Genomic DNA, 27205 nt, shown 5'->3' with positions numbered 1-27205 from the left:
TCTCCCTTCCACTAGTCTCTTTACAAATCGACTTCTTCCACTTCCGTGTCAAAGGTCGCGCGCGCTTTTAAGAAAATTACTGCCGACGCGGAGAGGCTCCAAACGTTTCCCCTAATTAGCCAAAATTACGCGATTTACAGAGTCTCGGTGCCAGCCTCGAACACACTCCGCTCTTAATTAACGCGAAATCTCTTTATCGAAGGAAGAGACGGATTGTCCTTTTGGTAGCGCGCGCGCTCTCTCGCGACGCTTCAATCGTGCACTCGACTTTCTCCCCGAATCAATAATACTTACCGAGTATTCGTAACTTTTGCTTTGTTGTACACGGGAGTTCTGGGAAAGTTTTAAGGGTTGATATCTCTAAAACCGTTTTGCATTGGGAGAATAAGATTTGCGAGAGCTGTTTTAATTATCTTAAGATCCTTGTAGTATCGGCTGATTGGATGGTTCAATTAAGCTCGGGAGGAGCTGATGGGGTAATCGGGAATAATCAATTAAGACGATCAGTCTCGTACCTGCTTGTGCATCTCCACGTTCAGGCCGTAGGACATCTCGTAGTACTGAAACAGAAGAGAAGATGAGAGCGTTAGAAAGGTTTTCGAGACGTGGAAGAGACGCCTCCAAGGCGATTCCCCAGCTTCAATATTTAAAGCTTCTGCAACGGGTCTATAGCTAGATACTTATATATATACATAATACGCAAGGCCGTTGCAGCATTTTTTACATTCAGCTCTTCCGCGCTAAATTCCCCGACAGCCTATTTCAGCTGTCCAATGACACGATTTCCAGCCTCATAATCATTTCATGTACTGGGGGAGACTACGGTGTACGAGAGAAGAGTCCGCGATGCACGAGCTTTGCACTTTTATTAGCCAGCGACGATCGATCCTAATGTAATTTTATGCAACTAGAAAATGTTTTTATCCTCCAACGTGTCTGGATATTGTCACAGAAGCGAACTTTGTCCTCCCCTTTCTTGCATTATTTATTCAGTTACCGTGATACTTTCTATCAAATTCTTGATGCAAGGTAAGGCGAAAGAAACTTCCAGACAAACCACCTGTCTTCTCAAACTTTCCCCAGTAACATTCCTATTCCTCCCTTTCTTTATCATCGTCGAGTCTAAATGCTGTCTAAATCCTTTCTTATCTCTTACAGGGACGTCCTCCCGTTTCCGAACATGACGAAGCTTCGAAATTATCTTGAATTCGGAATTTTCTCCCACAAAATATTTCTGGAGCCTCGACTCTTGCATTTTCTAACCCTGAAGAAAAAAACTGGGATGTATTTGTTGCTCGATAAATGATTTATGTAATTTTCTCAAAGCCATATACATATATACAGTATAAGAGATTGAGCGATTTAACGTAGGAATCTCGTGGAATGAAACTTTAATTTAGCACTCGCATTGAGATTTCCGTCTCGGATTTCATCTGACTAATAGGGACCGGCATAAAAAGCTTAACAGAGTAGAAGGTGGTGTGCTTTGTGTATGTTGGAAACACCTTTTATCGCTTTCGCTCGACGTCTATTCTCTCCGAAACTAGTTGGGAGCTCGCTCGGAAAGTTGGCTGCTGGAAGGACGCGTATAAGGTGGTGGGAGAGGGAGAAAAAGTGGGATGGAGGAGGCGAGTGGTAGGGCAAAAGGGGGGGGGGGGAGGGTCCATGTGTGTGTGTGGAGCTTTTAATAAATATTGCAGACTGCTCGTAAATCACAGCGAAATGGGAACTGGCATTCTCCAGGTTCTCCCATATTTTGCCTGGTAAAGGATCATTACCAGATCATACCATAAACGAGATTCGGTAAAGGGGCTGTAACTGTGTTTTTGACTGGCCATATGCAAAAAACGATCAATTTACAATGTTCCATCGTCGAGCTTTTAACTAATTCCGTGTCTAACGTTTGGTTCCATGATACAAACGGCAACATCCAGTTTTGCGTGTACCTGATGTGATTCAACGACCGAAGAGTCCTAACCTCAAATTGGTATTTTTAAAGGATTCCACAATTTGCCAAACGATAGATTTTCTGGCCAGCCAAACGAGTAACGATTCACGTACGACAAACAAGCCTTGCTTTCATAATTTCCTTGCCAAATAAACGCACTGGAAATCCAGATGATCCTGATTGCGAGTCAACAGAGAGTAGCGCTTGGATTAATCGTTTCTTACAGCCTCTTTTCGTTCGGTAAATCATCGTTTACCAGGAATGATGGAAAATTTCAGTCATTTCACATTGTTCCATCATTACAATCAAAATCCCCATTATCATTCTTACCAAATAAACCCTGCAATAAATACAACCAGTATCATAAAAGATTATAACATGGGTAAAATAAACACGAAGACATTGATGAAGAGCATTCGGAAGATGCTGATTCTTCGGACACTGTTTGGCGTAGCTGTTGGTTTGCACGAATGTGTGTAGGGAGTGTTATTGGGGATAGCGGAAGAGGGGATGTGGGAGAGAGGAAAAGCTGGGGGACGAGGGATGAGAGGCGAGGTGTGGTGTAGCCAGGGGGGTGGTGAGGGGAAGCGTACACACGTCAGATAGGAGAGATCGATAGCACTGGCCACGGAAATATACTAGCTTAATAATGCAACCGATAGCGTGGAGGAGGACGCGAATCTGACCGCGTGTGCAATCCGTGTACACGTGTTTTCTTGTAAACGAGCCGACCACCACTGATCGCCACGCTAAACACGCAATTCATCCATAAACTCTATTATACAATCGCCTCGTTCCATTCTGATGCCAAAAACCTTCCCAATGTCACTTCGACTACCACCTTTATCTCTCCACCCCTAACCTTGAAGAGAGTAATTGGAATTATGTTAAACTCGATTGACACTGGGAAAGTAAAAATTCTTATTTTGGTTGCCGAAGAGGAGCTTGATTTTTGAACGGTCTACTTTAAATTTTCGTTCTTTGTGCATGGATAAGAGTGTTCTTGAAAATGCGAACGTTTACCCTGTAGGAATCGATGATCGATTGGTAAACAGGATCTGCGTAGGCTTCGTTTGGCAAACGAGGGTGTGTTTATCATTCTACGTGTATCTAAATAGAAGGTCGATGATCGTTTACAGTATTTTGCTCTTTTTCGTCTTTCTAATTGATTGTGTAAATGGTGATAAAAGTTTGATCGATCGAGAATTATTTTACAGCGTTGCAGGTTTGTATCTTTTGTTTCTACACGTGCTCGAGTAATTTTCATCCAATCGAGAGGTTTGGTCCAAGAGGATTCTTGGGTATATAAACTAACAGGAGTAAACGAAACCAGGATGAACGTGTCGAGTAATCGTTTGAGAAAAAGACTGGACTGTTCTCCGATACATTATCAAGTTTATATACGTGTGTGTGTGTTTATATAGCAACAAGATTAAGCAAAATAAAAATGACAAAAACTGGCTACTATCGAGTGAGAATTAAATTCCAATTTAAGAAGATTAAACAATTTATTTTTACAACGTACTCTCGTCGTTTTGTTCCACAATTGGGAGACTCGGTTATAAAAAAGGAAGATTCTTGGGTGCTGGCAGCAGGAGTAAACGAAACCAAGATGTACGTGTCGAGTAACCAATGGAAAAGAGACTGGGGAGGAAACAACTCGACTACTCTTCGATGTGCATTATCGGTATTTCTATATCGGAGCACGAAGAAGAAACGCAATGAAAATCGAAGACCGACTATCGCCTGAAACAATTATATTAAGGGGTGAACTGGTGGCGATATAATGGAATGGTAATTTAAAGTCAGCGGTAAAACAATTGTCACGCTCTCTGGTTCAACCTATAGAGTTTCCAAGGTCGAAGGGTAGAGGGGCGAAGAGCAAGAGAGAGAGAGAGAGAGAGAGGGATCATGAAAGTTGATAATCCGACGAAGAGAAACTGTTGGTGGCAAAGGTTCGTATCGATCTTGCAGAGCGTTCCATCTTATCCTTTCCATTCCTTTTTCCGTCCTGCCATCGTGTCCCATCCTTTCCCACTTTTGCCACACTTTTTTTTCTTCTATTTTCACGTGGCAAGGAACCCAATAATGGGGCTTGTACCGATAATTCCACCACCCTCCCCGGTTATTCGATATGGATCTTACAGTAGCGAGTCTTTGATAGGGTGATCGAGCCACCCTGCACTCCCCCCCCCCCCCCACCCTCTTTGTCCCTCGATTTCCCGTTCCTTCGTGGCTGGCCGAGTGATCCTGCTCATTCGTTTAAAACAATTCGGTTAGAAAAATGCTCGATCAAGAGTGTAGTATAGAAATTAAGGCAAAAGAGAGAGAGAGAAAGAGGGAAATTAAATGAAAAATAGCTGATGGGAGAGCAGAGTTGGGGAAGAGGAGGAGGAAGGGGAGGGGGTAGGCGAGGAGGATGAAAAACAGACGAGGAGGGTGCAAAATGGAAAAGGCAAAAAGTAATGAAGAATCATGCCCGGGGGCGTGGGCTACGTTTAATTTTTGTGCCGTGTTCGAAAAAAGGAAAGTGCATATCGCTAAATGGAAAGAGGTAGTCGAGCGGAAACGGTTAAGAGGGGGTAATTGGAGGGCTCTCCTTTCAGTTTTCGATAAGATTTTTTTTCTCCTCTGGCAGAGGCTGATCGTTATATCCCGTGTATCGGGAATCAAATTAATTTGCCGAATGAGCCCGGCCAGTCTCCTTTTTCTCACTGCTGCGCCTGCCTTCATTTTCCAAAGTGCCACGACGAAATAAAGTGGCAACTCGCTCTACGACCTCGTTCGCGGCACACTTCAGAGAATTAATTTAGCTACGGAGTCGCGCACCAGTGCTGCCAGCGCCAGCGCCTGCTCCGTACCGCTACTCTTACTCTCGCACCCTCCACCGCCGCGAGTCTCCGAGACCCTGAAGGGCGATCCAATTCCAATTTTTCTCCTCGCGGGGAGGAGATCGTTCGTCGAGTTCGATGCCGAAGAAATAAATACGAGTTGCCGGCGAACAACCCAAAAATCGCAACGGACGCTGATAAAACAACGACGCGAGTACAAGATATCTCTCGTACAAAACTATTTATCAAGGATAAAGAGAGTATACGTATAGGAATCCAGGAAAAATAAACGGGAAAAAAGGAGGAAGAGTCGTGAAAATGTCTAAAATCATGCTTCCGAGTTACGGGGGAATAAAGCTGTGTAGATAAAGAGAGTTAGTCGGGGCTTGCGCGAGGAGGGAAAAGTTAAGAGAGCACGTCTTATTTCGCATTAACCGTAACAAGGAGGAAAGGAGTATTATTGGGATAAAGGAGACAGTTTTGGTGGAGGGTGAAGAAAAAAAAAAGGAGGAAGAGAAACGCGTGGTGCGTCGTAGTCTCGATTTGGGAGAGAGGAAGAGGGGGAGGAGGGGGGAAGATATAAGGCGATGATTTGCGCGGCGCGTCAAATGGAAGCGTCGGGGGCTTTGGCAGAGGAGGAGGGGGGGGGGGGGTTGAAAAGGGAAAAAATTGAAGCTGCACGGATTTACGCGGCGCGTTACCCTAATGAAAATCGCGCTGGGTGGTAAAAGGAGAGGCGTAAAGAGGAGGGAGGGGGATGAAAGCGGCACCCCCCTCGAGCCCTGCTGGATCCACTCTGGGAGCAACGCGGGATGCACGAGGATAGAATTAGAATATCAGAGACAGACTCTCTATACGCAAACTCGGGGACGCGCTCACCAACGTGCAATTGCAGGTATATAATACTCGCCGGTGGTTGACAAACCCTCGACATCAATTTCTCTCTCTCTCTCTCTCTCTCTCTCTCTCTCTCTCTCTCTCTCTGGCTGCTACTCCCTTCCGACCTCCCCCCTCCACACCCCCAAGGGCTCCCTCTTCCCTGTACTTCTCTCTTCGTTTACTTTGGAGATATCGATTACCGGCTCAACTCACCCAACCTCCATCAACCCCTCTCTCACCTACCTCGGCCATACCACCACCACCCCCACCACCCCTCCAGCCCCAGCTAGGTGGAAGCTTGCTGCTTGGTTGCTTGCACGGTGTCACATTGGTGCAGCAGCAGTTTACAGAGATGCCACGGTCCACGACAATTACGATCTGCCTCGAATTGATGCATCACCCCCTAAGAACGATCCCCTCCCCCTCCAACACCCCTCCTTTCTATCTGCAATACTCCCTCCTATTCCCTCTTCCCGTATCCAACTATCCATCCACCCTAATGTTCCTGATACTTGTCTAATATGATTCGATCATCCCCCTCCTCCCATCCCTTCTTCCTCTATACACACACACACACACACAAATGCACCATTTCAAACTACGACACTTTCAATTCCAAACGATCGATACTTGACACGCGTCGAGTCTCTAATTTCTAACAATTATTTTTGTCGATACGAAAAGAAACGTTGTGTTGTATATATGGATGAGGGAGAGAGTGGAACAAAAATTGATCGAAATTAGATTTTCGGGAGGTTCGATGATGATGAATGGATATTGGAAATATTTGATAAATTTTGTCGCGTAAATAATCGAACGGTTCGAATAGAATTTCTCGTATCGCGTTACCGAGACTCGAGTGGTAATTAAAAATGTACAAGAGGGACGATGCGAGATAATTCGATAATATTGTGCGGGAAAATGCTTTGGCTATTTAAAGTCCTGAAACTTTCAGCTCGGAAGTCTTTGTTATACATATATATATATATAAAGGGGTGGAGGGAGAAATTCTATTGGTAGTTTTCGGAGATACCCAGTGCGGTTAAAAGTTAAATCGAAGGCAAATTCACAATCAGCCGCTATTCCTCTCTATGATCTTCCGGCGCGACTAGTTTTAAACTGAAAATTTATGATAGAGCACATAAACACTCGGTCGTTGTGTTGGAACGACGACGAACGTAAACAATTTCCCGCTGGAAAAAGCAAGTTTCGCTCGAGTTTGACCCACTTTGGAAATTCCACCTCGGTGACGTAACTGCTCGAAGGAACACGGTAGGTTTTCCGGATATAAGAAGAAAAAAAAATGTACAAAATTAGTTAAATTAAACTTCCGAGTAGAGAGCAGATTCTCGGCAAATAATTTCTCTATTACGTTTACATTACGCGAGAGAGCTAATCGAGTCTCAGTATCAACTAACTAGTTTGCATAATTTTTTTTATACAGAAATCTTGTCGAATTGGTAGATCCATTTAATTGATTATAAAATAACGCGATTATTTATATATATATATATAGAGGATAATTGGATCATATCGGAGAGAGATTTCTATAACGATAATAATTAGGCTGTGCCGGAATAAAAGCTGGCATAAGTCGTGCTTCTGATGGAATTGGGAAGGACAGAGGAGCGGAGCCAGAGGGTGAATTCGTGTTCGGAAGGTCCGAGTGTCGCCGACGAATACCAAAAAGCCACTCTTCGATTGGCCAGCCACTTTTTGCCCTCTGGAAAATCTTGGAAAAAGCAAGCCCGGGCGATATTTCATTCGGAGCATTTAATTTCCGGTCTGGCTGCTACGCCACTCGTGAAAACCAACCTTTAAATGGCCCACGGCTATTATGATGAGCTATTTTAAGCAATTATCGAATTTCTTTTGTCATTGAAAAAACCAGCCATTACGGTCCAAATAAAATCAATTAGTGATTGTTGAAAAAAATTACACTCCTGTAAACTGAATACATATATATATATATATATATATATATATATATATATATAGGTGGAAAAATCATTTCGAGTGGAGAAAATCTGAAAAAAAAAGAAAAGAAAACAATTTGGTTTAATGGTATGGTTGGATTTGAAGATGGAGCGTTAAAAATAAGGTGATGGAAGGATGTGTCGAGGTTTCCTGCATTTTCTCTCTCTCTCTATCACCCCCTTGCGTAGAGACCGGGTCGCATCGAAGCCGCACTTTAATATAGGTAAGTCCACGTTAAGCTCCTTTCCAATGACGATACGATTAGTACGGTTGGTCGAGCTAATTGCCTTCGCGTTGATGGGAGCTAAATCGAAGAGCTGGCAATACGAAGCGAGAACAATATCGATCCTTTTTCCTTCATAACCACCCTCCCCCCCAACCAACCTTAACGTCCTGCGTTCCCCACCAAACCTCCTTTACCGTACCCTCCAGAGAATTCTGATAAAGATTACGAAGCTCCACCTGCCAATTATTTCCCCGTGATCTTTATTTATCCCCATTGCTTATTCGGTAAACCCATTAACCACGATGAATCATGTACGGAAAATCCTACTCGATTGCACGTTTTTGCCATGTGGCCGAGGGGAATCTGCGAAAAGTTGAAAAATAATTTAATCGTTCTAATTAAATCAATATACTATATATATATATACAAGAGTAAAGAATGCAGGGGACGATCAGGGGACGAGAAATTGAGAGGAGCAACGGTGGGACACAACGAGTATATATGTATATCCAAGGAAAGAGGAGAGAAGGTGCAGAAAAAAAAAAAAAGAAAAGGGGAATAATTTTATGAAGGCTGGAAGAGGGCAAAGTTTCCGTGGCGTGTTGGTATGAAAATTAAGTGGACGCTTTATGTTTTAATAGCCAATGAACACGGGCCGTAATTTTTTAAGCGACCTGGGGAGAAATTAATTTTTCTGCCAGTGTTTGCGGACGCGTGTCCCCCCACAAAGGAGCGGATAACGAGGGTCGTCTGGGGAAGGTAAACGGGGGAACTCTCGGTAGGAGTAGGAGGAGGGGGTGGGGGGAGCAAAGAATTGAGAAATAAAGTAAAAGCAACTTACGAAGTGCCTTACCATAACGTAATGCCTCTGCATCTCGGTCTTCTCGCTGGCCAGCTTTTCGCACTCCAGTTTTAGTCTGCGAAAAGGAAAAGAGATTGAAACATAAATCAGAATTAACGCAGCTTTTAGCGGTTAAACTCGCTACGTGCATTTTAACTCGAAATAAACACGACTGCCACGCTCTCGCCCGAGCTAATTAAGCGTTCCATTGAAAAACTATAGTAATGACGAGTCGAGGAACCTTTCCAATCGGAATCTGGCTGTTGTTGTTGTCGTACAGCGAGAAATCGATACAACGAAAGCTTTTTACCGCGATTAGGTATTTTGTCCAATAGCCATAAATAATAAATGATTTTTCGTAGTTAGGGAGGAGGACGGAACCGTCGGTGGTATAAAAGTGTCTATAGCTATCCTTTCCTCGGGGAATCAGAAAATTTCGAATTCGGACAGAGGCTCCGGCGGAACCCGAGAGAAACTGACTTTGCTCTTAGTCGAATTCAATGGTCTCGGGACGGAAAACCGATCGTAAACACGAGACACATATCCTTCTACTGCGAAATTGATGATTCTCGCTATTTTATCGAATTCTTCCCGCTGCCAATTCGGTCGAATTTTAACTAGCTTCCTATACGTTCTCCTTTTTTCCCTGTTTTTGTGCTTGTGTTACATTTTTACTTTTATGAATACATATAACTATGGTTAACATTGATTGATAAAATTTGCTATATGTGTAAATAAAGAATTAATCTGGACGATATCTTTCGTTGTTTCCCGAGCAAAACGAGTGAAAAATCAAGGTCGAGACGCTCGTTAGAAAAGTCGTGGCAAAGGGAAGAAGTACAAGTTGGGTGGTTCGAAATTGCGGCGGGGAGGAGGAGGATCGCGAGATACTAAACGGCTCGTATGTGCGGGACTCGAAGAAAATGAAAGCACCTTTAACTGCGCCACTCTCGCGTCCGGAGATACTACCGAGAACGAGAACCATATTGCGCTTGATAAAAAGAGAGAAAAATAAGAGAGAGAGGAGCTATCCTCGCGACTCGTCTAAAACGATAATCATAATATAAACGCGTAATCATATTTGAAAAGAAGAAGAAGAAAAAGCGGAATGAGAGGTAGCAATATCGAATCTCTCGTTATATTACCGTAGACTGCCAGTGGAAAATTTGAAAATTGAACGCAGGGATAAAAGCACGAGGAAAAATGGAGGGAAAAAATTGGAAACGATTGATTAGGCGATATCACCGGCGTGTACAGTCCGATTAATAAAGATTTCCCTCTTTGTTACCAAGTTATTAACGGGACGAGCTGTGGAGTATCGAGTGGAGAAATATATATCGGGTCTTACGAGTGGTACTGCTGTTGGATGAAATTGAATTCTTCTTTGATCCTCTCACAAGTGTCGGCCACCGTGAATTTCAACGCCCCCGCAGCCCCACCGCTTCCTCCGCCGCCCTGAAACAAAAGAAAGAGAGAGAGAGAGAGAGGTGAGATGAGAACGGTTGCATAAAACGGAAAATAAAAACTGGAGAAAAGGACAATGATCCGAAAAAAAGGGGAGGGGTAGAAATAAGATCGAATAAAAGGGGGGGAGACTATAGGGGAGAAAAATTGAAAAGTATCGATAAAAAAAAAATAGAAGACTCTGTGCATATACAGTGTGACGAAAGCGAACTATAAAAGGGAAAGAGATTCGATTAGCATGCGACAATCGTAAAAACAGCTAAGCTGCGATATATATATACATATGTATAGGTGCGGGTCCTGCAGGGTATTAGCCTCGTTTACAAGGGAAAATATCGGGACGCTGCTGCCGGGATTACTCCTCCTGGTGTGTGGCACTCGATCATAAATTACTCAAGATGTAAAAATGTCCTTCTAGGAAAAAGCATATCCCATATGTTTTATTGCAGCGGTGCTCATCCGCTGCGTCATCGTAAACCAAACGCCGTTTCTCAATTGGACAAAACTACAAATCATTATCAGGCTGGGTATCAAACGACGCTAATGAAAAGCAACGACTGCTCTCGGAAATACGCGCGATACATCATCGGCCAAATACCTTCGTTCGCCAAACAAACACTAGTACACACACACACACACACACATATATATGTGTGCAGGATGACGAGCGTCGCGAACGGAGATTTGCCGAAGAAGAGGAAGAATCCTCGAGCGTACATCCCGAAGAATAAACCTTTTCCCTGCTGTCCGGAGTAAATTGGCTTAATTGGACGGGAGAATTACTCGCATCGAACCTGAAGAGGAGACTCCGCGTGCTTCCGGTTTAAATTGTAGGCTTCCAAAAAATAAGAAAAGGAGGGGGGAGGGAGAACAAAGTTGCGTCCATTTGTGCCGTAGAGTTCGTAGTGGTCGCGTGATAGCAATTTGGGATCTTTCGAAAAGTCGAAATGGGACAAAGATGACAGGCGTGTCACGGAATGGTTTGTGGTCCACGCGAAAAAAAATATTGCAGGGGGGGGGGGGGAGCATCTGGGAAATACGAGTGTGGAAGCTGTGCGAGTGAGAGAAAAATAGAAAGAAAGAGAACTTGTGTGTGTGTGGGTAGATGAAGGTTGAGCGGTAAGGTGGCCAGGTATAAAAGACGAGCAAGGTGAAGGATGAGGAGTTGGGGAGGGGGGAGGGTGGATGTAGCGAGGAGGTCGGGGTGGAGGCCTCGAGAGGCAAGGATGAAGGGCCATGAAGGCGTCCTTAATGAGACCCATTCCACCAGGTACCACCGAGTCCACCACCACCACTACTACCCGACTCGACTCGACTCGACTCTTCAGCCTCTCTCGTACCAACGGCTCTCAGCCGAGCTGAAATTACTGGGAAAAGGATCGGGCTTTCCGATGACAGTAATGATTACGCCAGCTTCTCCCCCCCCTCCCCTCTCCTTTTAGCCTCTCTACCGCTTCCTGCGGGAGAACGTCAATCGGGATCGACAAAAACTCTCCTCCTCCTCCTCCTTTCTCTTTCCATTTCTCTCTCCTGGTCCCGACAATTTACCAACATCGCTGTGTATAACTGTGAACAGTAGTATATATATATATATATATATATATATTGGACATTGACCAAGCAAGAATAATACTTTTCCACTTGTTCGAAGATCCAACTAATTGACCATGGTGTGCGGGTCCGGAGCTTTGGATCAGCCAGCGGAAGTAGCATCGCGATATTTCGATATAATTGTTATATAGGTGGTTGATTACGCAATGGATAATTAAGAACGTTAATTAGCGGAGTGTAGAGTTCGAGACGCGTCTCGATATTTTCTCCGAGGCAACGTGTTCTCGGCTGTTTTTCTTCGAGAAGCATCGTGCTGGATCGAGCGCAGCGTTCGAGTGGGAGAGAGAGAGAGAGGGATAAATGGATGAAATAAAGGGGGAGGGGGGGAATTAACGCGATGGAGAGTCGCGGTGCGTGGGAGGAGAGGAGGGGGGACGGATTTTCGTTCGGTCGGCTTGAAAATTGGCGAGCGGCTTTAAACAGCTGATGACTGTCCGACGTGGTGCTGTGTGTACGGGGTGCGGCGATGTAGTTGGGAGTAGGGGGCGGGGGGAGGGGGTTGGTTGGAAAAGCAGCGTTTTTCGAGGGCACGCAGAATCGCGTAGAATGATTTGGCCACTTGTTGAATTTGAAACGGCGGTAAATGTCGGTGGTAAAATGGTTTGGATCCCTCGCGTCCCGCATCGGGCCTCCTGCACTTGTTGCCATCATCAAACGGAATAGTCATCGAACAGGTTGTTTCCACCGCGGTAAATCCCCCCCTGTCGTCTCGTTTTCATCGAAATCCACGCACGCGAGCGAGCCTCCCTGCATCCGCGCGCGTTTACGCCTCGCGATAACAAACGAGCTCGCCGATCGCGAGCTAATCTTCTTTCCACCCAAACTCCATTGCGAAACGATCAACCGTCTGCTTATTTGCCTTTGGGACCATCGAGCTTTCCCGAAATTTTGCTATTTTTTTTTAAATAGCCTAAAATTACGAAAATCTGTCTGTTTCTGTTATCTCGAGGTCATTGTTTAAAGAACGAGAAATCTCATCGGTGAATTACCTCGTGCAAGAGGAAACACATTTTCCAACGAATATCCTATATGTGTATGTGTGAAAGAAGGAGAATGATAATGTTGATAACGATAGGAAAGCGAGTTGAAGTAGGTTCGAACGTACAGAGTCTCCTCCCTCTCGCATACGAGGTGAATGATGGCGAGAGAGTGCGTACTCATTGCGCCGTAATTAATAAGCTGAAAGTCTCTCTTGGCCGGCGGCTACTAATTAAGGACAATCGTCGATTGAAGTCCGGATATCGATATAATTCGATTGGTCGAGGCGTATGAAATCTGCTTTAGCTGGGCACGGCACAGTACGGCAGCCTTCCTTTTAATTATATCACGTTGCGTTCTTCCCTCTTCCACTCTCCACAGCCCCCTCCCCCCCCCCCCTTCCCACGCTGTCCATCCGTCAAGCCGACAACTCCTCTTTTTCCATCGTTCTTTGACGCAACTATCGGATTTTCCTCTTTGAGCTTAATGAATCGCGCAGCTTCGTGCGGGACCGCGGAAGTAAAAACGTTTTATTCCCCGATGAAAGGAGGAAATCAATTTTTTCGCCACCCCCAACCCCCCTCCCACCCCATCACCGGCGAAAAAGTTATTAGCGGCAAGACAAAAGTCTTTCGCGGACAGGAATTATCTCCAACGAGAACCACAACGCGTGTATTTATATATATATATATATATTTGAAGAGACTACGTATGTATATGTGTGCGTGCGCGTGACCAGCTTTTGTATTCATTGTCCGAGGGATCGAGTTCCCTTTCGCACCAACGAATCAATGAACGCGTGTGGTAGAAGGAGAGCGTGTAGTGGATGGTATCGAAAAACCGGCTGGTTCACTTTGTTGGCCGGAGATAATGGCCGTGCGAATCGTAAATAAGGTAATAGGTCTTCGGAGGGTCGGAGAGATAGTCCGCGAGGCGAGCGAGAGCGGCCGAACCGAGCAACGATCGAGTGACGTAAGCGACCAGCTTGTTAAGCCCCGTTCACAATACCTCCTCCCCCCCCCCCCCCCAACCTCCTCACGAGCTATAGTTCTCTCAGCAACACCATCGACATTTTTCCCAAATATCTTTACGACCTCGTAGCTAACCGATATTCCGCCTCCAACGCGCCATTTTACACCTTAATTATCGTGTTTGACAGAGAGAAGCAGCAAATTTATAGCCACACGGTTGAAATAACGCAGAGACCGTTTATAAATCGCGAGGCTCGCTCTCTTTCCATCCTACGAGCGTCTTTGTCCGACTCGAACACTCGTTTTGTTTATCGAGAAGAATTTCCGAGAAAGCGTTTGTCTCGTCGAGTCCTGGAATAAAGCTTATTTGGATTTCAATGGGGAAGGTCAAAGGTCGACTTGGTTTGTTATTGTTTCGTCGTCGTCGACGACGACGAGCAGCGAGGACGAACCGTCGAGAGACGGCCGCGCCTTTTCAATGGAACTGGCAGTTTGGACGCTTGCACCGGGTACGAGGCTGGTGCAGCTGCACTCGAATAAACATCGGTGCACCGATGAGCATCGAGCGTCGGTGAAACAGTTGGTCGGTTTGGGTCGAAACGTTCAACGTGGCCTGGATGGTTGCCTTCGAGCTAGCGCTCATTGTCAGTGCGTTCGCTCGCTCGCTCGACTGTTCCTTCCTTCCCTGGCCGATTGCACGTGTGTACACAGCGTGCCTTCACAAATAACCAACGAGAACCACCGCCTCCTACGGATTCGTCGATTAAACACGCGAAAATCCCGGTGGAACGCTGCACGAACGTACCTAACCTACACGATTGTGAAATTGCAAAATAGTGTCAAGCGCAGCATGAGAAATGAAATAATAGCGCAGACTCGATGGAGAATTTTCGATTGAATTCTGTGGTGGATATGTACAATAGGATCGAGTCGACAAGTGCGTGCGTGTTCAATAACAAACATCGGGAGTTGGAAGAAACGTTGCTTCGAGAGTAAACATATAAGAGAGGAATCGCTACTGCTCTCGATGAGAACGAGTTTGAAAGAAAACGAAAGTTTCTTGCTTCTTCGGTGGTGATAAAAGACGCTTGGAACTAGTTGAATAGCTTTTATTTACGTGGATTAATGGCGAACGCGGGTCGATGAGGGAACGAGCGTTGTCGGTTCGAAGCGATCGTGTGGTTGGGATTGGCTACGAAATGAGCGAGTGGATGATAATGAGAAGGAAGCGGAGTGAGACTTTACATTCGGTATAGTATGTAAATCGATCAAGCCAGTTTCATCCATCTAACGGGGCTCTGTTTAGTAATGCTGACTGTGGAACGGGTGGCAGCACTGTACACGCGCGCACGCACACACACATCTATATATATATATTTAATACACTAGTAGCGAGGCGCCCGTATGTACACAGGCACACACGAATGGGAAACGAAGACACATAAACGAGCTCGAGCGAGCGTGTAACATGGCGTAGCGACTGACGAACATAACCTCACTTCTCGTTCTCGCCCAAACCTCACATCCGTGTCCGTGTCCGTGTCGCAATGGCGGATCAGCAGCAGTAACACAGTTCTCTCCACTCGTACAATGCACGTATACATAAACAGTGCGTATATACGGTGTATTCACACTCGTACGAGTCACAGAGTTGCATCTGTATATCGGTATGATTATTATAGGTTAAACGCCCACCGTGCACAATGCGCCCCACAACAGGACCTAGCATAACCTCACTGACGTGATACACCAGCAATATTATAAGCTTGCCTTGCCAGCTGCTGCGTTTATCCTTCTCCTTGCTTATACTCCTACGTATACATATGTATATATATACGCTTCTCCAAAGCTTTTTCTATATACGAAAATTGCAGTGGAACGTTAAACGAAAGTTATTGTTTTGATTACAGTGAAATTGCAGATGTGCACAGAGGAGAGTGTTTGTATGCTAGGTGAAGAAAATAAATGGTTGGAGGACACGACGCAACACAGGGCTGGGGAAAAGTGTATTGGAGTTGGAGAGAAAAGTGAAAGATTTTCTGAACTAGGCAGGTGTCCCCGGATAGTTTTGCTATTACTGCAGACAGTGTTTTAGCAATTCGCGAGGGGTGTTATTCGCTTGGCCAGCTCGTGTATCGCCTCTATTTTTCTTTCTTTCCTTCCTCAATCGCAAAGGCGATAATCGTCGAGGCTCTAGGAGCGCCTTGCCACCTGTTCGTTTCTCAAACTTTCAGAGGAAAAATATTATCCTGCTATCTCTATCCGCTCGTCAAAGAAAGTGATATTTCAAACATAACTGCGCGAGTCGTGCGACGATCGATGCTACCTGGCAGCAAACTTCCCTTCTCATTCCGAGCTAATACCGACTCGACTCTAGCCTTGATCTCGCTCACCTTTCTTACTCTTCGTCAACCTCATCAAACTTTCACGCTGATACCGAATCATCGAAATATCACAAATTTATTACACTTATATATATATATATATATATATATATATATGAAAATGCTATTAAAAGGTTTTAAGAATATTTTTTTCAACGACGAAAAATAATCGACGGTAAAGAACGCATAGAGGTCTGGTCGAAAGTTTTACGCGTGACGATACATAGCCTAACGATAATCGATTTTCTTGGTGATTTTCGTGAGTCTGGCAGACCAATAATTGATCACGTACGAGCGGATAATATTTTCCCAAGCAAATAGAGAGGATTAATTCAGCGAGCGTGAGATTGCGGGAGAAAAATCACAGAGAGTGTTTTCCCCTTTGGCTGTAAAACGAAACAACTGCCACCTCGATCCGTATTCTCGCGATCGATCAGGATGATTCGCAATACTCGTGCGGGGAGCCAGTGATCATCATTCGTTGCGATCGTCTCTCGGCGTCCTAAACGTTATAGGCAGAGACGCGTGCACGTGTGTGTGTGTGTGTGTGTGTGTGTGTGCGCGCACGTAGCAAGTCATCCCCCACCCCCTTTCGGTCCTTCTTCCCTCGGCCACTCGTTCTCCTCACCCTTCCCCCTCCACCATATCTCTATCTCCGAACCTTTAACGAACAAGGCCGAGGGTCGATTCTCGTTCGACATGTAAATGTAAATGTTGGACAAGAACGTTTCGAGGTTCTCACCGATTACCTCACCGCGTAAAGCAATTTTTTACATTGCGCAATTCCACCTTAGCAACAATCCAATTTCCAACGCGCGCTAATTATCATCCATAACGGTTGTAACGTTGGGGGAAGATTGGCAAATTTTTCCGTCGAAATTAAATGCACCGGACGGATAATTGGATGCGAATAAAGAATTGTGTTTTTCAGGAGTGAGAGTTGCGAGAGAAATGAAATGGTAAATTGAATGTGATGGTGAGGGGGGGGGGGGATTTTGAGAACCACTGTCAGGGCCATTTGGTGACTCCCCAGTGCGGTGTGAGAGTGTATAGCCGGGATCTCGACGCACTTGACAGTGGTTATCAATCTCTTGGGCCAAGCGTGAGACACGTCGGACGAGCGTTCGTCAGGGTACGTCAGGATTGTTCCGTACATTGGGAAATAAGAAAGTGTGGCGGAGTATAGCAGGTGCGGGTCGATGAGACGCGCGTAAGAGGGAATAGAACCAGGATGTAGAGGATGGTGGGGGTAAGCGAGAGACCACCGAATATTGCGCAAATCTCCATTAGGATTCTGCACGGTGCATAAGGACTTCATTAAACGGCTCTCCCGTATTCCTCCAGCAAACTCCGCGCTCGGCATTCTGATTTGTTTCGATACGCGTGAGTCATAGCGATTAAACCTTCGATAGCTCCGTTCTCCAGGCCCCGAAGACTGGCAAAATCCACCAACGACCTTCCTTCCGCCAAAAATAAAGATTTCCTTACGCGAGTAACGGCCAATTTCGCGCGGTCGAGGAAACGACAACGCTCTTCAGGGTCGTTGGAACTTGAAATACTTCCAGAGGATGGAGGACTCTGGGTGTGAGATGGAGGGGGTGTAAAACGGAGTTGAGAGCCACTGTGGAGGATTTCAGTGGGCGGCGTTGGACCCCTCGTGAAATGCTTGTCATACCGTTCTTACCCTGAAACCCTGAAGCCTAACGGATCCCAACAGCGAAGCAAAGCTCGACCCGTTTGCATCGACTCTCCGCTCCCCGTTGCACCGGTGGAAGGAGGACGCGTGTAGTGGATGGTGTGGAAGAGAGGGGTGGGGACCAGGGGGTGAAACGAGAACGAGGCAATGGGCATAGAACGTGGGGAGGGGTGGGGGGGGGGGGGGACCACATCGATGAACCCCGTTGGACTCTGCTTTAAACCCCATGGGCTCGTGATATGACCTCGGGCCAAGAATTATACTGCTAAAACCCACCAATTACGGCCTCTGAGGTCCCTTCCTCTTTTTCAACATCCCCCCTCCCCCCTCTCACTCTCTCGCACTTTTCCACCGCCGAGAGCAAACACCGCGCGGCGTTGGCCAACCAGAGCTCCTCTGATTTATTTGAAAAACACTCGCGAATCTCTCGGACAAACTTTGCAAAATTCAACTTGAATCGTACACTTGGCTGGCTTCTGCCAAAAGGACTCTGATCATTTTGACGAATTCTTGCTAAAAAGCCAATTAAACTTTATAATTATCTTCCTGGCTGTGTATCACGGTGTTGGACGTTGGTCTTTTTGCGGATGCTGCAGAGTGGACGGAGTGTGCGTTGTTCCATTGGGTAATGATTGAAAATAATGATATGTATACACAAAAATGAATGGAACTGTACAGTTAAAGAGAAAATTGGTGAACTAATGGGGACAAAGGGGAGGAAGACACTCGTTTCTAGAGAGAGAGAGAGAGAGAGAGAGAGAGAGAGAAGTAAATTAGAGGCTGGACGGTGAGTAAATAGGCGGTAAGAAGGTTGGTGGAGGCTCAACTGGTTCAATGTGCGAGTCAAGATGGGGTGTAAAAAGTTTGGAACGTTTCCATTATTCCACGGCTTTCCAAGTATAAAGCGGGTCGGCCGGAAGCGACATGGGATTTTCAAGAGTTTTCATCAGCCTACGAGAACGCACAGGGCTTGAAAAAGAAGGGGGGATTGGAACCGAGGGAGATAGCGCGCAGCAACGTTTCATAAATCGTAAAAGACTGGTCTCGTAGAGTGTGAGAGAGAGAGAGAGAGAGAGCGGAGCCTTTTTATATATTCTTTTCAGGGCTCCGCTCATCGTTTTAAAGCTGCTCGGATCAAGTTAATCGCGGATTCCTACAGCCTTTGTTCCACGGCGCATCTCGCAAATTTTTACACCGTCCAATGTAATTCTTAAAACGCATACAACACCGTTCTCCACTCTTACGCTCGTTCCCTTATTCGGTAATCGCTTCGCCCTTTGCCATCCCTGTTTACCTCGCAACGAATACTCGGAGGAGGAGACGAAAAATACCGGAGACTCTGTATAATTAATTTCCATGGACAAATTGAACGCAGTGGAAAACTATCGTCGGTCTCCGGAGCCCGGGAAAAATCGTTAAATGGACGAACTGTTTTATCGCGTACCCATTATCAACGCCAATTAATAATTATAAAGCTTTAAACTTCGGGCAATTGCAAATTTTAATAAATTGCTCGTACCAAGTAAAATTTCAAAATAATATTTTATAACTTTGAGTTATTAGCGATGGAAATTGATGTTGAAATATATCCAGTGCCGTTGCAATATTAAAAAGAGTGCAAAATTTACAAAGAGAGAGAGACGCGCGCGAGGAATTTTGTAAAAAAATTAGCGAGAGCTTCAACGAGGTCGAGCGTGGTTTCTTTCATGGAAGAAGAGCCCGCTGTTGTATATATATATGTATAAGTTGGTTAAAAACATCGAGCTGATTACTTTGTCAATCGTGGCTGAGCGTTAAGCATGACTTTTGCAAAATCCATCAACCCTCCGGCGACCATTTCAATTTTCGTCGCCAATCCCAGATTCGACCGCTCCAACAATTAGTCCTCGTGCAATTTGATCAGCGATTGTCATCGACCATTTTTTTTAACTTTGCTTTTTTGCTCCCCCGTGTCCCCACGACTTGCAATCAATCCCGGCTTTGCAAGAATATCCAGGCCCTTCCTGCCTCGGCCATGCGACTGAAAAAAAAACCAAAACCTTATTTAATCAACGTTCGTTTCGCCTAACCCACGGCTAAAAATAATACCTGGATTTTGTTAACCGATTTACGTTGGAATCGTCGAAGAAGGATGATGAAAATTGCGCAAACATTTGGACGTTATTTTCCCAGCGATACGAGGAGACACGAGGGGAAAATATAAAATAGAAAAGATGCTGCATACAGAAGCCGATGAGAAACCAGTTGAGAGCCACTGACAGTTTGAATGTTAATTTTTCGCAAAAACGTTCAATGTCGCGCACGACATTGGAGGCTGAAGAAAAACGTGCAAGGGTTTTGATGGAAAACTGGGCCAAAGAGGCGAGACTCGGCAGTAATGAGTTTTTAATTAGCGCGATATGAAAATGTACGTTAAGGGGGTCTGAGGAAGGAAGATTCGCTAAATCTGGTCAAAAGTGCAATGCTATAATAAAAGTTTTAATTAAGTCTCGTGGGATCGGTAGGTTCGCTGGTATCTGCCACGTAAATAGCATGAGCGATGTAAAAAAAAAGTAAGCGAGGTCTGAACGCTGCGCTGGGGGCTTTAAGGGCGGGGGTTGGCGAGGTTTGAAGGGTTGCTGTAGTCACGGGGGGAGGGGGGAGTCGGGGAAACAATGCAGCTTCCCTTTGACCGTCGGAGTAATGCACGGCAAGAGTCAGCTTCCTGCTGCAGCATTTTCGAGACTCGCGCAGCTTGAAAAAATAATCCCCCGATATTTCACCCACGTATTCCACTCCTTTAAACTTGTAAATTACCTTCGCTACACGTATCTCCCTTGCTTCGCCCCTTACCCCAACTATCACCAAATTCTTTATTTTCATCTTCAATTCTAAAAAGACACGGACCTGATTCTTCTTTGTCCAGGACCTTAATGATTCTTTTTCTTTGAAATTACAGTTTAGGAAACCTTATGGATATATTGTTTAAAGAAATAAATTCAATGGGGAAACGATTTTTGTCATTCGCAACCGAACAAGATTTTAGCGATGCAAACTTTGTCGTGCACTGTACGCTCGTTTAACGCGTTTTTTACAATAATATTCCCCATTTTCATCAATTCTAACGCGACACGAACTTGATTTTTCTTTCTCGAGGATTTTAATGATTCTTTTTCTTTAAAATTACAATTTAGAAAACGTTATAAATATTCTCTTCGATAAAATAAACTGACTGGAGAGATAATTTCTGTCATTCGCTACCGAACGAGAGTTTAGCGATAAAATCCTTGTCGTGCACTGTACGTACACTCGTTTAACGTGTTATTTACACCAATACGCATTACCGTATCAGTGCGAAATCACTCGTATTTCGATGCTTCGAGCGAGACCTGCAATTTCTGTTTGATCATCGATCGCGCAGTGCGGTTGGTTTCAACGTAATTAATCCCATCTTTATTCGCGTAAATTATCGCACTATTATACATATATATATATATAACAGAGCATGAATTCAGTCTCACGCTTAATCACGAAGAAACAAAGTGCAGAGAGAGAGAGAGAGAGAGAGAGAGAGAGAGAGAGAGAAATTGTACAAAAGGGAGATCCCACAAATATTGCTGCAATAATAATAACGTAATTTGTTCGATGCGGCATTAAGTAGCGTAGGAGCCGAGTGTCGAGATGAAATTAAATAAACGCAATTGCATAAAGTTAGCGAGAGGTTCGACTGGGTTACAGGCTGTTACGAAAGGTCAAAGTGCGTTTAAAGAGAGTAGTGGGGCGAACGCTCGAAGAAGAGGAAGAAACCAGCATCGACGGAGAATTTATTTAAAACTTGTGCCATTCGTCCTATCGATTCTATTGGCTCATCTATGTATAAGGTTCTTTGAGAGAATTTGTCGCGCTATATCCCTCCCCCCCCCCCCCTTAATAAAATAACGAATGATCGGTATAGGAGTCTCCCAGAGCTGTTTCGTCTCTCGCTATTTCTTTGTGAAAGATCGAGTTACCGAGTTGCGAGCACAATGCTAGTGACCATGCCATTATTTGTTTGCCAGCCAAGTAACGAGGGGGGAGGGGGGGGGGGGGGGTATGGATAGAGAAAACGAGAGAGAGAGAGAGAGAGAGGAGTAAGAAAAAAAAAAGAAAGAGAGAATCAACCCCCATAACGCATCCACGACTCGTTCTCCATTGTGATTCCAGCGGTCATCTATCATTCGTTGCCAAATCGATTCTCCTTCCTCGACTGCTTTTTCCTTTTCTTCCTCCTCCTCTTCTTTTGCGCGTGCTCGATAAATAAAACTGTTTCCATTACCCCATCGTCCGCCTCCTCCACCCCCCCCCCCTTCCCGTTTCTTCGCAGAGCGATTCTCTTAACGAAGAAAACCTCCAACGATTGCTAAAAGAATGCGCGCGGCTTAAAGCGGGACTATCAATATCAAACTTTTGCCACGTCAGCGGCGTTACTGAAAATAATCGGCGTTTCTCTTAGCGTCACGCGTTTCATAAAAATTCACGCCTTTTAGGGAGTGGAAAGAGCTATTAAGCAAATCTTGCTCCGTTCCCAAATAACTAATCTGCGTCTATTAAAAAGTCATTCTCACGTGTTTCCGTATACCAGAGACTCTTTTCTCATTACGCTCTTTTGCTCGAAAGCTACATTTAACTTTCTTTTCCGCCGCTTTTTATAAAAACTTTCCTTTTTTTTTTACCCTTTCCACAGTATTTTGCCATGAACTTTTGCTTAGGATGTTTACCCAGGTCTTTTTCCTAGGCTTTTTAACTATGCTCTTTATCTCCCTCCCACCGACTGAATGCCGTAGCCTTGATCTTTCGCTAATGCTTTTTATCCAGTCCCTTTGGCCAAGAAACATTCGTCTATTATTTTCATTAAAGCCTTTTATTCCCAACTTCTCCTACTTTCACCCTAGTTACACCAGGATAGAGAAAAAAAACACGTTTCTCTTCCACGTCCGCAAAATCTTAAATAGCTTTGGACTCCTCCATTCTAGGCCTCTACAACAAAAAATGATAAAACAATTAAAAAAAAGTCGAGAGAGACTGTTTATAAAATAAAATGAGAGCCCGATGACGCGAGAAATAACGAGAGGAAATTATCGAATGAAGAAATATTGGAGGAGAGCTCGCTGCACTGGTGAGTCGTGTATAACTCGAGGGCGATTATTCGGGGCATTGACAAAGGGCTCCGGCGCGAGCAAGGCGCATCGAGCGTTTCTACGAATGGCAATTGTTAAACGTCGAGTTGCACACCTCTATAAATAATCACTGCAATTTCTAACGGACTGGCTGCGCGTGTCAGCAAACTTTCCGGTGGTCTCGTTGCGTCGTAAAGAACTTTGAGGTTATGTGGCGCGTGAAATTACAACGAAGAAAGCACCGGGAGAGAAATGGAGCTGGGGGGGGGGGGCAGTTTATGCGCGAGTAGTGAGGGGGGGGGGGTGAGAAAATGAACAAACTGAAAATTCTTTGAATTAGCAGAACGATTGGCGCGGACTGGGTAGGAGGAGAACCGGAAGGAGAGGACCGACTGCGCTGGCTCCGAAAGAAACTCCCCTCCTCCCCCCTTTCAACCACCCTTCGCACAAACACCCCACTCCAACCGTTCTAACGAGTAATTACACTGTTCCAGTTTTCCAAACGAACCTTTTATCCCCGATATTCCCTCTAAACTCTACAACCCCCCCCCCCCTCCCCCCCCCCCCCTAGTGACCCATTTTTATCTCGCGAACACGCGCGAATTTCTAAACAACGCGACTCCACCGTTGTCGGGCATTATTCGGGGTTAACCATGCAAATTGCACGCTCGGAGGCCCGCAACGCCGAGCTAAATAAAACGAGGTATACGTTCTCTAAATCAAACTGGCTAATATCGTTCATCAACCGTGGGTTTCTCGTTGCGAATCGGAGCTTTGGATAGGATCGAGGAAAACGCTGACCGAGCTTGCCAAGTCGGAGTCGAATCCTCGCTCTGTGATATCGGCGACTAATGACTATTAGAGGATCCCCTTTCTGATATCGACACAGCCTGTGTGTCTATATATATATATATATATATAGTTTAGGGAATCGAGGAGCCACTGCTCATAGCAGCAAGAATAAAAAGGATTCCTCGCGAGCTTTTAAGCTCTTTTTCAAAGCTCTCACTCCCCCCCCCCCCTCCTCCTAAATTCATCCATCCCAGCCTTCATACACACAGGTACAAGCGTCCCTGTACGTGCGAGTGACGCGCAATCTCACCGGTCCCCAATTTTTTTCACATACTCGCCAGCCGGCCGGCCAATTTATCTCCTCAATTTTTCCATCGACCCTTTCGTAACTCCCAGCCAACAGCACCGTTAGGATTCGTCCGAAGATACGGACGTCGCGCGCGCGATCAATCCTGATCACGCTCTCATTTGAATACCATGAATACATCGCGCCGGAGGCTTTCCCACTTCCGAGCTGCGGTTTTGGAATTTCAGTTTTCAAACAGAGCGACGTTCGCTTCTTAAATTTATGACTAGCATCCCGAGGGCCTCGGTCCAGTTTGCCCGATGGAATCTGCCGTTCGAGCGTGTTTAGCGAGGCTGCTGGATTAGGAGGGCTCGTCCATGAGTGCAGAGGTCACTGACCTTTTGCAGTGTTCATCATGCGGAGGTTACTGGAAAAATCATCTTGGTTCCATTTAATTTTAGAAAACACCAGTTTCTTCAGTTCTCTTTTCATTACTTAAAATAAATGTTAAATAAAATTTCAATGTTCACTAGGATTATGTTTTCATAGAAAATTACAAATTGGAGAAAGAATATTGCTTAAAAAAATTGTATCATTGGAATATTCTTGGTGAACGTTTGGTCAACCAGTTTAATGGATTAAGATTCGTGTATGGATTTAAAGGTCAATGAACTTTAGCAAGGTCCAAGCTCAAAAATCACATTGCCCAATAATTGCCAGTGGTTTTTCAAGATAAACCAGGAGGAGCGAAAAATTCAGAGTGAAAAACACAGAAAGTACTCACGGGAGCGGCTGCGTGTCTCGCCGGCGCGGGGTACATCTTAATTGTTCCCAAGTGTTCTCCAACAGTCACACACGTTCAGCACTAACTACGCTCAAGGTCGCTTCATGGTCGAATCTCTGGGTGGATCCTCGGCGCAGCATCGTCCAAGATAAATCCCTCCTTCCTCCCATGAACCATCGGATTATCCTCTGATCCTAAAAAAAACAAAAGAGTAAGTTCCGTGGTACCAATACACACTCGCACCGCTACATACATTAATAATTTGAGAGATTAAAATTTGAGCGTGTTGCATCGTGCGTGAAATATGAAAGGGGGAAATAATTAAGAGGCGAGTGTAACGCATCGTAATCGAATATTTAGCGCAACAAAGGTTGATTAAAAATCGTAACAAAGCGGGAAGCCTTGGTAGAGATGGGAGAGGGGGGGCGATTGTTTATCATGACAAAACAGGACAGCGAGGGTTTGGAATGGGCCAATGTATCGAGTACGACACACACACACACACACACACAGTAGTACGGTTGACGGTCGAATCGCATTTGCGCATACGGAGAACGTGGCGCAGCGCTCGCGAGCGCAGAAGCAAATCGCGTCGTGTGACCAGCGCACGCTACGACGATACGTGTTCGAGTGGGTGAAACGCAAAAAAAGCAGGTTGCGTAAAACGTTGGCGAGTCGAGTGGTGGAGGAGGAGAAGGAGATGGGTCGTCATCGTTGTCGCGCGGGAATCGCCTAAGTTGCACAGCTTATGTTAATCACCGTTTCGTGTCGCTCGGTTGGACTCGATTACTTATGCGCCGGAGTTTACTCGCTCGCGGCTCTCATCGATTGCGCACCGTTCAGCAACGTGCCGCAATTCTCTCCGTAAATTAAGATCGATTTAAAATTACCTCGTTCATATATATATTTATATATATGTGTGTATGGAGGCAAATAAAAAATATTAATCGAGATTTGTGGCAAAATTCGTTGCGAGGCAAAAATTGCACGCATTTCCAGTGCGGATGGAAATTGATGTGTAAAGAGGGGGAGGGGTGGGGGAGTAGGAGGGGGGAGGTTTACGAGACCAAGCGATCAATTTATCGTTCGATTTACGAGGCGCGTAAAACGAGCACCGTCGGCGTAGCACCAGCAGCATTTATCCTAATCTCCTAGGCGTGTTTCGTGGCAGTGTTGGTGGCTCGAGTCGGGTTGGGTTGGGTCGGGTCGGGGACAAAGGAAGTAGAAAAAGTAAGCACACGGCGCGACGGCTAAGCTACGGGAAGAGTGTGGAGTGGAGGAGGAGGGGGGTGGAACGTACGGGCGGAGAAAGAGAGTGGTTGGAAGCAAGGAGGAAGGTGAGAATGAGAAAAGAAAAGCAAAGTGACGAGGTATTTGTGTACATCGGGCGCAAAGCCGGCGCGTAGGTGAAGGATCACGTACGAGCTAACAAATACACTTACATGTACCACGCCTAACATACGTTTTCAATAAGTATCTCGAGGTTTATTATGCGCCACCTCGACCTCCGCGTTTCGTACTCTCCAATTACATTTTTTTCTCCTTATTCCACCATTTATATATATATATATATATGTATATGGTTCTATTCGTCGTTTTTCTCGACTCGCTCCGTTACTAAGATTTTGCAATCGTCGTTGAGAAAGGTTAGTTTTGGGAGTAGGATGGGGGGGGGGGGGGGGGTAAGTAGCGCGAAGGAAAATGGTAAAATTAATAATTTTCGGTCTTTCAACCGGAACGCGCGATACACGCGGAGAAAAGCGCAACGAGTTTGCCATTACAATCTCTTTGTAACGTGGAGCGACGTTTGATGTAACGCGCAAAATGGAGTCGTGTAACTCTATTAACAATCCATTCCATGTGTGCGATAACACTTGGCCGGAAATGTTTAATCCAACAGCGAGCCGCGTGGACCTATGAAAAATTCACTAACAAATTTCGACAGTCATTTCCATCAATTTCATGCAAATGCTCAGCCACCCGGCTGATGAGTTCGAAAAACAATTTAACGTGAACGCGCCTTTCAATCGCGACAAGGTCACACATGGAAAAACATACCCCTACCCAAACTGTTTTATACTGGATTTAACTCGATTCTTTGTACCAAAGAGGCAATTATATACAAACAAAATATTCATATCTTTTGTGTCATTTTGAAGAAGCTTCTTGGAACAATGAATTTTAAGTAATTCGATGATGAAACAAAGGTAGGTATATGTATAAGTCGATTGGTGTTACATCAAGATCGTTTCCAATCGCGACAAGGTCGCACAAGCTTTAACCAAGTTCTCCGTCAAAGATAAAAAATAAGTCAATATTGCAAAGAGAAACTTGTGAAAAATCTTTGTGTTGGGCCAAGTTTTATTCAGTGGCTTCAGCGACGAAGAAGAAAAGAAGGACAA

At 45.1% G+C, this 27205-nt stretch overlaps 1 protein-coding gene across 10 annotated transcripts in view; it reads right to left on the bottom strand.

Moving 5' to 3' along the window:
* Positions 1-27205, bottom strand: part of LOC136783135 (protein groucho-like) — a 72166-nt gene that overhangs the window by 33961 nt on the left and 11000 nt on the right. For 6 of the 10 annotated variants that reach the window (XM_066743005.1, XM_066743004.1, XM_066743014.1 and 3 more), the window contains 4 exons: positions 24804-24997; positions 10051-10157; positions 8703-8778; positions 516-560 (listed from right to left, as the gene is read on the bottom strand). In XM_066743005.1, coding sequence (XP_066599102.1) covers positions 516-560; positions 8703-8778; positions 10051-10157; positions 24804-24839 — 264 coding nt within the window. In that variant the 5' untranslated portion in view covers positions 24840-24997. Of the gene's footprint in view, positions 1-515; positions 561-8702; positions 8779-10050; positions 10158-24803; positions 24998-25056; positions 25072-27205 lie in introns of those variants that run through there. The other 4 variants (XM_066743009.1, XM_066743011.1, XM_066743007.1 and 1 more) reach the window with 3 other exon arrangements.

Source organism: Prorops nasuta, unplaced genomic scaffold, assembly GCF_024137725.1.
Source record: "Prorops nasuta isolate Cenicafe-Biocafe unplaced genomic scaffold, Cenicafe_Pnas_1.2 PNAS00032, whole genome shotgun sequence".
NCBI lineage: Eukaryota > Metazoa > Arthropoda > Insecta > Hymenoptera > Bethylidae > Prorops > Prorops nasuta.
The sequence above is the reverse complement of the archived record's forward strand: the minus strand, read 5'-3'. Positions and strand labels throughout refer to the sequence as shown.